Source organism: Conger conger, chromosome 3 (genome assembly GCF_963514075.1).
Source record: "Conger conger chromosome 3, fConCon1.1, whole genome shotgun sequence".
NCBI lineage: Eukaryota > Metazoa > Chordata > Actinopteri > Anguilliformes > Congridae > Conger > Conger conger.
In genome coordinates, this window is record NC_083762.1 from 70,338,195 (window position 1) to 70,350,520 (window position 12,326).

Below are 12,326 nucleotides of genomic sequence, written 5' to 3' on the forward strand. Positions count from 1 at the left end.
CCATCATTATCACTTGCAGGTATAAAAAGCTACCCCAACTACCTAATTTAATCCTCATTTGTTTAGCCAGCTACAGCGGATATAATTTCCTTCGAAAATATGCGGTGGCTTTTTAAAAGGGACATAAGGGTGCACTACGGGTCTCACAAACCAATTATCCCACATACATTACCCCATTAGCGTACAGTGCAGCAATGATCGAGGTCAGCAGTACGAGTGACTGCTACAGAATGATCAGAAAAATGGGATTCCTTCCTCACACGTACATATTCCTTTGTTTACCCACTTTGAAGCGAAGATGAGCCTCATATCATGTCTGTTTGTTAAGGATTTGGACAGGCAAAGGAGTTTAAAGAGACTGTCTGGCCTGACATCTAATGCGAGGAAACGCGTTCTTTCATGCCAGCAGCGAGAACACTGGCACTCCCTAGCTGGCGTTCTTCGTGCTTTTCCAACCAACACAGCCAGCGAGGGAGGGCTGCAAAAGAGTTAGCGCAAGAAAGCTAACGCAGAGTATGAAATATTTAATTAAGCTTCAAATGAAAACACTTTATAATCTGCACTTCCAGCTCCCTGGTTATTTCATAAGCACTTCATTAAAGTGGATCATCTCGCAAAGCGTGTTGATGTCAAACATAAGCGCGTAACAGGAAAGCCTAATGCTGGGTAAATGAAGGCTTTGTACAGACAGGATCCACCGTATCAGTCTCCCACTTGTGCCAAATGTCCCTGCAAATGCCCATGCGAGTTCCTTTGTACAGAAACTACATTTAAAACGCAGGCAAAAAGCCTTGAAGACTTTGAAGGGATGACGGAGGAATATTCCGCGTATCTTTCGGTTGGCGACTGGGAATAAGATGCGTCACATTCGGGTTAGCATCGCAATATTAGCATGTGGAGTAAACGTAGGAATGCCGTGTTTGTAATATTAAGTTTTGTAAATTACTCTAAAATGCATTGCCAGTCTTTTTATTATTATTATTTTTAGCCAGAACTGTGCAGAACAAGAAAAAAAGAACAAAAACAAAAAATCCTTTACCAGCATGCAGCCTAGTGGCTAAGGTGCATGAGTGGGACCCGGAGGGTGGTGGTTCAAGCCCTGGTGTAGCCATGATTAGATCCTTAACCTCCCTGCTCCAGGGGGGATTGTCCCCTGCTTAGTTTAATCAACTGGAAGAGTTTTGGTTTTGCGTGGCAGCCTTCTGTCAGCTAATTACCATTTACTCTAGTATACTCTTGGTTCTCCATAGCCCTACTGCAGAGTTTCAGGTAAGAAACGGATAAAAGCAGACTGTCCGTTCTCCTGAAAAGTATTTTACCTCTTTTGGCTACACAACAGAGAAGACAAGGGTCTGAAATGCTGATTGACTAAACCGTCCTGTGGCGTTACTGTAATGCTAATTCTTGATTATACACCATTTAACAGCTGCTTCAAAGTCCCCAAATGCAATCTGATAGCCTTTAAAACTGATAAGCTGCCTGAACAGTAGTTAATAATGTAAGTACAAAATACACACAGCAATCATAGACGTGATTACACAACAGGTGCACAATGACAACAGACATTCAACCATAAAATATAACCATTAATTCATGCTAGTCCTCCATTATTTTAGAAAGTCAAAAAGTCAAAGTAAAAAAAAAATAATAATAATAATAATAATAAGTGCACAAGTAGCTTCCCAATTCCCACAGGGCAAATGAAATGATCTGCCCTGTGGCTATGCAGCCAAGAATCAGTTATAAATCATATAACCTGCATAACCCAGAGGTTACTCTTTTTCAGCGGGATAATGAGACCTACCACAGAGGCCAATAAAGCGGTCAAAATCAGTAAAATTGGCTCTGATATTTATAGCATTTCCTATATTTATTCATTCCTCAAGGACTGAAATTAAAGTTTTAGTACCTAATTGATATAAACAGTCTACACGAGAGGCAAATTTGGTCTTTCTGAACAATAAAAAGGCACATACTTACATGTATTTGGTTTGATTAAAAAAATAGTTCTTTTTTTAATTTTTTTTTTTGGTATGTCATACAAAGCCATTGACCATTTCATAATTTCACACATTTCCCACAGAATGCCATTAGCAGAGCTAGGGAAGTGCTCACAAACAACAACGACGACAACAACGACGACGACGATGACGACGTCAACAGCAACAACCGCAGCGGTGCTCAGGCGTGAACGAGGCCCCACTCACCAAGCTCCCCGGCAGCGTTGCGGCCCCCCACGGCGTAGAGGTGCCCCTTCAGCGCGCTGAGGTGGAAGAAGGTGCGCTTCTCGTTCAGCGAGGCCACCTGCATCCACTTGTTGTAGCGCGGGTCGTAGCGGAACACCGTGTCCACCGCCGTCTTGCCTTTGGTGTCGTAGTTGCTCTGGCCGCCCACTACGTACAGGAAGTTGCCGATGACGGCGATGCCGTGCTGGTAGCGCGGCGCGTCCATGGGCGCCAGCGCCTTCCACTCGTGGGCCTTCTCATCGTACAGACGCAGCTCCTTGCTGACCACCAGCTGCTGCCTCAGCACGCCGCCCAGCGTCACCAGGTGCGCGCTGTCCGACCGTATCGCCGTCCTCTCCGACTGCATGACGGGCTGCATGTACGGCATCATCTGGTAGTTGCTGGCCTCCAGGAGGAGGTTGACGCAGGTGTTGTCGGTGCGCATGAAGTCCACCGTCTGCACGTGGTTGATGAGCTCCTGCGGGCTCATGAGGGGGAAGCGGATGTTCTTCATCAGCTTGGCCGCGTGCTCCATGCGCCCGTCGTCGTGCCGCAGCCAGCGGCAGGCGGCCTTGAACAGGTCCAGCTCGCCGCAGAGCTTCAGGCTGTTGCTGGAGAGCACGAAGGCCAGCCGCTCGAAGGGCAGCTTGACGAACTCCCCCGTGGCCAGGAGCGAGGGGAAGTTCTTCAGGATGAAGTTGTTGACGTACTTGTCCACCTCGGTGAGGTTGTAGGTGTTGGCGATACGGCCCACCTCCACGCAGTTCTCCAGCGAGACCTGAGGCGGGGGGCGGAAAGTGCCGATGAACACACAAACACTCGCCGCACAGCACTTCATTAGACAGGTTGCTGCTGTACTCATTTCACCAACTTAATCCCAAACCTTCCTAGCAAATGTACTGCGTGCCCGTGGCTTCCTGTAAGGTTACACATGTCAAAGTGGCTCAACTTCACTGCAGAGAATAACCCTCGTAAACATTAAATGGAAAGGTTGTCAAGTCCAGGAACAACACATGTTATTTGCTGTCACAATGATTTAATTGAACTTTCCGCCGGTCTTTCTTTTCGTGGAAACTAATGTTCTCTCCTCGTCGTGGCACGACTTGAGCGGTGATTAATTCTAATCGCAGCTGTCGGTGTATTTTTACCTGTATGGAAAGTTCATCTCAGAACACGCCAATGTGAACACTGGAAAGGGCAGGGATCGGTCAGAGCATGACTATACAGGTGCAACCACATGTAGAAATAATTACATGTTCTCAACAGTTCCATTCAATTTTTATAGAGTAGATGGGGAGCAAATTTGCATGAAATTAATTCAGTTCAATTTACCATTTCGAAGTGTCACGAACAGGCACTTAAAAACACAAATACAAAGATCTTTTGCACATATGTTACTGACAGTTAATTACTGGCTACGAGCAAAATTTAGAAGCACGAACAGTACACAAAAACACCCGCATGCAAACGCACAAGTCCAACACGCATGCGCGCGCACGCACACACCGTTGAAAAAGCTCCCATTGGCTCCTAAGACCAGGGGAGTCAAACTCACTGGATAGAACAAAGCAGCACATGCAGGCTGCTGCCAAACCCGCTTGTGCAAATAAACAAAAGGTAATGAGACAAATTACATTTTATTTTAAAAGCTAAAAAAAGAAGTAGCTACATTTTACACAAGCATATTGGGAGACACAAGATTAATATCTGGCCATGACCTTCTGTGAAACTTCCCTTCACTGAAAACCAGATGCAGGTTTATTTTAAAATAAAAATGATGGACCAAGAATAAGTTATAAAATGCTAAAGATAGCCAGTAATATGTTGGCAAAATGCTACAGCTTAGGTCAGGTTCCCTGTAAGGCTTTCAGCTGTTCTGCACAGAAAATGTTCAGACCAAAATCATTGCAGACACTTGTGTGGTACAGTTCTCTAATTTTATAATGCCATGGGCCAGTAGTTCTACCCAAAAACAAGTCAGGACGACCCACAATTGACCCATTTCCTTCATATTATAAAGTATCTGAAACAAACCTGGCAGGTGTATTACAAAGTAATCTCGATTTTCCGGCAGAGAAGTTTTATTTAGACACTCGGGCTGAACCTCCTGGTCACACGTCCAGCTATAGCACTGGTTCCTGATGCAGCGAGGTGACTGTACCCTGGCCAGGATGTCCAATTAGGCATCGCACTATGGCACATGAGAGCCCTCGCTACTGTACTTTCTGCATAATGCAGAGTTCATTAGTAGAGGTGTGAGGATACACTCAGCTCAATTCAATTCGACACACTATACAGAATTCTCCATTCGATATAATAATGATATCCTGAACTAAGATTGAGTGGAGAAAATGTATCGCTCAAAAATATTCTTTTAAAGAAATAAAATGTGCAGAGCACATTTCCCTATATTTGGTATTTAATATGAAATTGCAACAAAAATATAATCTTGCAATAACAATAAACAAAAACATTAGCAGTCGGTCATTAAATTTGTTTTTTTTTAATATAATAAATTGTGCAGCGCAATGCCCCTTGCCTAGGTTTGCATTTCTTACAAAATATTACAATATTGCAAAGGCAATAAAGAAAATGTTTGGAAGACTACATCATAACTTTTCCTTTAAATTGTTCATGGACATGCCATTGCAGTTAGAAAAGTCCATTGTGAATGAACAAGTCCCTTCAAGCATGACAGCTTGGCACAACTTGGGTCTTATGACTTATTTCTCAAACCCAGCCTAAAGGATAGACATGTTCTTTCTCAGAAATATCAGCCCTGGAAGCGAGGGAAACATGCGCATGATGGGCTGCTCTTCTTGAGCTCCAGAGTATTGACCAGCCACAGAAATCCCTCATTTTCCGTAACAGAAAATGGCCTCCTGTCAACAGCAGTAAAAACGCCAGTGCACTTTGTTATCTTTTTGGCTCTCATACTCGAGTGAGGAAGAGAGGCTGTGAAGGAATTTGTCAGAGTTGCTGGGCCTTTTAAGTGGCCTCTTCTGCACAAATGCAGATGGGGATTGCAAACTGAGATAGCGTGCAGGTGATTCAGCGTGTTGGTAGTGTTTAATCTGTGGTGTACGGCAATATTCTCTTACAACGCTTGCAGAATGTCTGCGACTCGTCAGTCATCCTGACGCCATTTTGTGTTCCGATGGGAAATCAAAAATGCAGCCATGGAACCCATCTAAGACACCTCCTCACAGCAATGTGACATTGATGGAGCTTGCTGGACCTGAGCTTATAGCACCCTCTCTTTTTCAAGCAAAACAAACCATACAAATAAGAAGCAATGAATGAGCTGATATTGCAAACAATTTTTTTGCTCTGACAATGGATAGCGTTATATTTTTATATAGTGATATTTCACAGTGTGATACATTGTGACAATGTATCATACTGTGAAATATCACTATATAAATTATATACCCCTATATACCCCTACTAAATTTTCAATGAAGCTCAATACAATTTTAAGTGAGCCTACAGTTTATTGTTCGCCATCACTTGTGGTGTATGCCCCTAGCACCCCCTGCTACTTATCTTGCGGAACCTATGGAAACTGTCAGTATCAAAAAATTCCGAAAGAGGCTATTTATATTTAAAAATACAGAGAGCTACTGCATCCCTAAAGCATATGAAAGAATAAAAGATTTGCACTTATCTATAAATGCTTGTGAAGAACTCTGAAGGTTGGGTTAGCTTGCCAATTCTCTCCATACACGAAGATCGTGTTGATAAAATATTTGAATATGGTGAGAGAAAATGGAGGTTCTGAGGCTGGCCTTAAAGGGACCCGAACGAAGACAGTGGAGGGTGAAAACGTTGTCTTACCCCAGATATGAGAAAGACCTTGCAGAAGTCCAGCACGGGGAGTATCTGGAGGAAGCTGGCTGCCTCCAGCGTGTCCTGCAGGTTCTCCATGTTCAGCGAGAGCTTGGCTGTGTAGATGAAGTCGATGATCTTCTTCAGGCCTATTCGGTTGACGCCGTGAAGCTTGATGCACATCAAGTCCTGCTCCTTCATCCCACCTGGGAGAGTCCGGCAAACGGGAGACAGGGCCCAACAAATCTTTCATTAAAATATTCACCCAGCGTAGAATATTTATCTCTGCTGTATGCATAATCCCCATATGCATCGTAAAGTTTAAAAAAAATAATAATAATCTCCCTGAATAGCAGCACTGAATTATTGACAAAAGCACATTTTACATCGATTAACTGAAAAGGTATTACTTCTATGGCCATTCGCCAAGGATTAAAAGTACAGAGACGCACCAACTAGTATGTTCGTGTTGAAGAAAAAAAAACAATCAAAAACAAGAAAAAAAAAATGACGCTGCCAAAATGGAGGCTGTAAAATGAATCATCCGGAAAGACGGAGGCTCACGCGATGCTCCTATTTTCACATCCTCGCCACCTGCGCCGTTTGCCCCTTCGTTACAAAGTATGACTCACCTCTGTCTGAGCTCACCCATCCGTTTTAATCTGTGAGAGCCAATAATATCAATGCTCATGACCCTGCCGCCCTTGCCCTGTAGAACTTTCCTTTCAGGTTGCGTTACCCACTTGTCTGTCATGCTGAGAGTGACACAAATAAATAAATAAATAAAGCCTCTCTCCGGAAAATATACCAGACTAGGCGCTGCCCAGTTCCAGATTTCAGGCTGTTCGACTCCCCCATACTAACCTGGACAAATTTAAAAAACTGCACAATTACTACATACACAACAGGGCATAAAGGGCGTGGAGGCAGTGCATTTAGCATTAACATTACAGTAATTACCCCTTAATTATAAACGGTGTTATAAGTAATGTATTCGGTCCCGATTACACGCGCTGAAAAGGACCGGTCTGACCGCGAAGAGGGAAGGACGTTTCCGGCTCTTTGTGAGGCACACGCCAGGCAGCAGCACCCCCCTGCAGCAGATGCCATTTATAATTCAGGCTGAAATATGGAGATGGCGGAGATGGCGAAGGAGGCCTAAAAGCACAATAAAATCCAGCGGAGGCCCTCGCCCGGCCGCCTGATCGGAGGCCCGACAAGATAACAGCACTTACGTCCACAACGGCCAATAAAGAAACGGCGCCGGCTGATTAAACCGATATTACATCCCGTCACGCAAACCCAACGCGACGCGCCCGCGGATCTCCAGATTCCTCAGATATAGTGGCGAGGAAACGCAGCCCCTCTGCCGCTCCCCATTACCTCCACGCAATTAGTCTGGCTAGATTTCATTTTAGTTGGGGCTATTTAGTCAAGGTGCACTTGAGAATGTAATCACTTTAAGCCAGGCCTCAAGCCCTGGAAGGACATCAGGAGAACGGGGGAGAGCGGAGCGGTGGACAGGGGTAAGTGAGCGTGACAAATGACTGAAATAATTGTTAGAAATACAGCGGTTAAGGAGGCCCCATTAGAGAGGCGGGAACGCCGCGTGCCTCACCTGTGAACATGGCTTTGAAGTAGTCGCTGGAGGACGCCATCATCGCCCGGTGGACCGGAAAGGCCTCGTCCCCGTCCCCCGGCACCAGGGTCACGTCACAGAGCAGCCCCTCTATCCTCAGCTGGTCGAACCCCTGTCACAGAGCCAACAGAGTGTCGTGAGGACGGGGGGTCTCCCACCGGGGAACGAGAGCCGGAGCACGCTCGGATCGCCAGCTTCACAGCAGTCGGAATAATGAATCAAATGGAAGAACATCTCAATGTCAGTCTTTGTTTTTGTTTTTTTCCCCCCCAGGGGTAGCATGGTCAGAACTTCCAGTAGCGGCCATTTTGTGTTCAGTTTGGCGAGTATTCCCCTGTGCTGTGGAGACACCATGAGCATCTAACCCCACTGCGAAGCCAACTAGGCGACCGTTCTGGTCACATTTAAGTTTGGTTGCCAGGTATATCTCCACCAAATGAGTTAAATTATAAGGTCACTGATTTAAACCACACAAATAGAGGCAACTGAGCTTATAGCACAATTTATTTGGTCATGCCGCCAATAAAAAGTTCCAGGACGCTTGTTTTACTGAAGGGCATGTTGCTCATCTTCTCTGTATGGCTCACACCTCCACACCTCTTTGCAAAGCAACTCGCACCTCCACCATTTTGAGGTCACAGATCCAACGCGCTCCAGTCAATGTGACAAGCGGAACAGACCTGCACTGACACTCTGAAGGGCGGGAACTGTCTGAATGAGCCACTCACTATTCTTCACACACCGACACAACACAGCCCGCACAAAGCTCGGGCTGGTGCCGCAAAACAAACATTTTGCAAGTACATTCTTAAACCCAGCCCTCCCCCGAACTTAAGTCAAGTAATACTGACTGGCAAGAGAAACATGGGCTGCCTGTGTTATGCTAATAAAGATTAGACATTCAAAACTGCCAACTCATTTCCAGGAGGGAGAAAAAATAATCACTTTGCTTGACGATTTAACAAGAAATCTTGATTAGCGTTAACAGTAATCTTGAATACTCAGCCCATTGAGAAAAGAAGCACCAGGAAGGAAAGGCTGACCCTTACAGTGCGATGCCTACAAAAAGCAGTAATGCATGTGGCCATGAAATAATAATAATAATAAAGCATTCAATTCATCCACACATTCAGTGACTTGCTTTTCCTACAGATGGCCTAGTGTTATTTGAAGGATAAGATTTCATAAGAAATAAAAAAAATTGGATGAGCTACAGTAAATGGTAAATGGTCTGCATTTATACACACACACACACACACACACACACACACACACACACACACACACACACACACACACACACACACACACACACACACACACACACACACACAATGATTGGCTGCCATGCAAGGCACCAACCAGCTTGTCAGGGTCTGGAGACACCCATTTACATGGCATTCATACCTTCCATTTTAATGTCCCCTGAAAACCGATCGTTTAATTAAACAGTTGGATATCAGATAAATCTGGACTTGGGGGAGACGCATGGATTTAGAGCGGAGTGACTGGAGCTCACCTACTTGGGTCAAGGAAACAGTCAGAAAATGACAGGATGTAGGCAAGCCCAGTTGCAACCAAGACTGCAAATAATAAATACTTTTGCCCTGCGTCCAAATGGGGTTATGTTTGTCCCATATTCATAAGCCATCAAATGTGGGGAAGAGACGGCCAGCACGAACACATTCAAGGGCCGTTTCAACATTTTCAGACAATCCATCTAGAACTACAGATTCCGAAACACAGCCCAGGCAACGCACTCCCATCATGAGATGAGCCGGCTCACGCTTTTACTAGGAAATGGGCTTGAACGAGTTCCAGATCCATTACACACATTTCTTTAAAAAGGGACACTTCCCATTTTCCGAGGGTCAGTGTTAACCGCCAGGGTTCGCGCGAGTCTCCCGCACTTTCGGAGGGCTTCCGTGACACCGGCGTCCCTCAGCGTCGCAGAAATGCCCCGGCGGCACGGACACGTTCGGTCATGCCGAGTCTAAAAACAGAACCGCGGGGGGGGGGGGAAGCTCCGCCGTTTCACAGAGCTGCTGATTTCTCTCCTCTATTGATTTTGATGTGTGCAATAACTCAGCGCATGGCCTACCTCCAAACGGCAGCGAGAGGTCCAGAGTTCTCCTATTAAAAGCAGTGCACTCTGCTGCCGGTCATTACGGATGAGAATGACATTTCCAAAAGACCTGGACAAACGCGTCTGGTACAGGGAGGAGGAACGGGGTTGTTTTTATTGTGCCAAATTGGTTGTTTTTCCACAGTACTGATCAAATTTGTGTTTTTAAATACATCAAGGATTAGGAGGCAAAATTCACTATTTTGTTCAAAAAGCTCACCAAAAGTGAATTATAACTTGTAAAAGGAGTGTGACTGAGGGGCTCAATGTAAATTTTAATGCAGTTCTTTCATCTCTGTTGCTGCAAAGACACCAGACAGTGCTATAAGCATGATTACTATTTCTGGATACTTTACCACTAGCATACATGTGAGTTCAGTACAGAGATGCACCAAGACTCCACACTCTCCACTGATCCTTTACACAGACCAAGGCAAGTCCACAGACAGAGACAGAGAGCCACCTGAACAGCAGTTTACAGTGAAAAGATTACATTTTGTATTTGCGAAAAACTTTGCCAACAGAATATCAAGCAATGGGATTTTTTTCAGGTAGCATTAAAGTCAAAGAGATGTCAATTCAATCAATTTTCACATGATTAAAAGCCAGTGCCACTAATTGGGGAGGGTTAGCGATTATTAGCTGTGTTCACAATAGAACAATACATCACAGGCATATTTTATATTGTAAAGCACACACACACACACACACACACACACACACACACACACACACACACACACACACACACACACACACACACACACACACACACACACAAAGGGATTTGTGATTTTCTGCAGCAGAACTTGAAAGCAAGAACAGAAAACTGAAAGGAGGAAATGCCAAAATGGCTGCATTCCAAAAACGATTAAGTAAAGTTTTATTCACCCTTAAAAAAAAGGATAAACTCTCTAAAACTTCTCTGGAAGGTGATCAAATGTAGGACATTATGCTTGTTGGTCTAGCCCGTGCAGTGATTAGAAGACCGGTTTTGTCCTTAAATATGGACGGCTTCAGACCGAGGACATTAAGCCAGAAGCCGTCTCCGGAATTTAATCGACAAAACATTTCCACAATGACCTTTTTTCAGCTTATAAACACTGCCAACTATACGAAGCATGGGATGCTCCCCACTGCAGAAGCACTGCCAACTATACGACGCATGCGATGCTACAGACGCAGGAAATAATGTGTTCTCTCAAGGCAAAATACTGCAAACCGCTTTAGTTCATACCTCCAATCAGCCCAAAACGCTGATGCATTAATGAATGCAATTTAACCTCATGAGCAACAAATTTGACAAAAGCTCATGATTAAGGTATAAAGCAGGCAGTTACTCTATGCTCCGTGGTCTTTGGGGACTGTAAAGAAATGAGCTAACTTTGGAAACAATTAGAGATATGGTTATCAACACACTCGAGGAAGAAGGCAGTGTGCTATGTGTGGCTCCCACAAAGCTCTGAGAAGGCTTCCAATAATGCCTATCAGATTAAAAAAGGTATACTCTTCTCATCTATTGTTATGAAAAATAAAAAAATAAAAAATAAACACTTAAAAAGTGAAAAAGTTAAAATCCCCCAAAAGTACAGAAATGGCTAAACTTTGAGATATTACTTGTATATCAATCAACAATAGGAGCTGAAAACAAAGAGGAGGAAGAGTTTGAGTCTACAATAGTCTACCATTTTAAAATTAGGGCGTGTATTATGCAGACGTATGTCAAGTGACTGATATCACTGGCAAGAACCGCCAAACCCCTTGACTTATGAGTTATTTGCATTTGATTTTCCTTAAGTTGTGGAGTCTCAGTTTTTTGTCTAGCTTCACGCCCCCATCTCTATGACTGCACTTTCTGCCGGTTCAAATCATGGGGTTTGGGGAGTGGGAGAGGTGGGTGTATGGGGTCAGAGCCCGTTGGAATTTCGGCTGTTATTGCTAATTTCTTTGATTATTCCTGTTGTATCATTATTGCCTGTGCTGCCATTTTTAACATCATTATGGATACTGCAGTAGTGGTCTTGGATTGGTATTAAATATCAGCTGGGTAAAGGAGTGCGGGGAGGGGGGTGGCTGGTTATCAGGGGGGCACAGTGCCTGTGAAGTAACAGAAATAAAAACCAAAGCGAAAACCAAAGGCGTCTTCAAAAGCGGGGGTGGGGGAATGCGAGAACGCATCACCTGCCCAAACTTCTCCTCGCCGAATCCCAATTAAACACAGAGCGACCGCTTACATTCTCCTACTTACAAAGCTCTGAGTGGGCTAAACTGACAAGAAAGAAGAAGTTGAAGGCAGCACTGCTTCTGGAAACAAGGGTTTAAAAATGATGGAATAACTTGTCTGGGGAATGCAGCGTCTCTACTTAAACCCACTCTTTCGCCGCTGTTCTTTACAGTAATAATCTCACATGCCCACACTAAAGCACAGCATTTCAGCTGCTGATGCCCGGCGGCCATTTTGACTGTCAGATCATGCAGTGTCATTCAGCATTAAGCCACCAGTGATCCC

The 12,326-nt window shown here is 44.5% G+C and overlaps 1 protein-coding gene across 5 annotated transcripts in view; it reads right to left on the reverse strand.

Annotated features, from left to right (window-relative positions):
* Nucleotides 1–12,326, reverse strand: part of LOC133124200 (kelch-like protein 13) — an 80,339-nt gene that overhangs the window by 15,110 nt on the left and 52,903 nt on the right. For all 5 annotated transcript variants that reach the window (XM_061235179.1, XM_061235181.1, XM_061235182.1 and 2 more), the window contains 3 exons: nucleotides 7,672–7,804; nucleotides 6,063–6,259; nucleotides 2,208–3,003 (listed from right to left, as the gene is read on the reverse strand). In XM_061235179.1, the coding sequence (XP_061091163.1) occupies nucleotides 2,208–3,003; nucleotides 6,063–6,259; nucleotides 7,672–7,804 (1,126 nt within the window). The remainder of the gene's footprint in view (nucleotides 1–2,207; nucleotides 3,004–6,062; nucleotides 6,260–7,671; nucleotides 7,805–12,326) is intronic.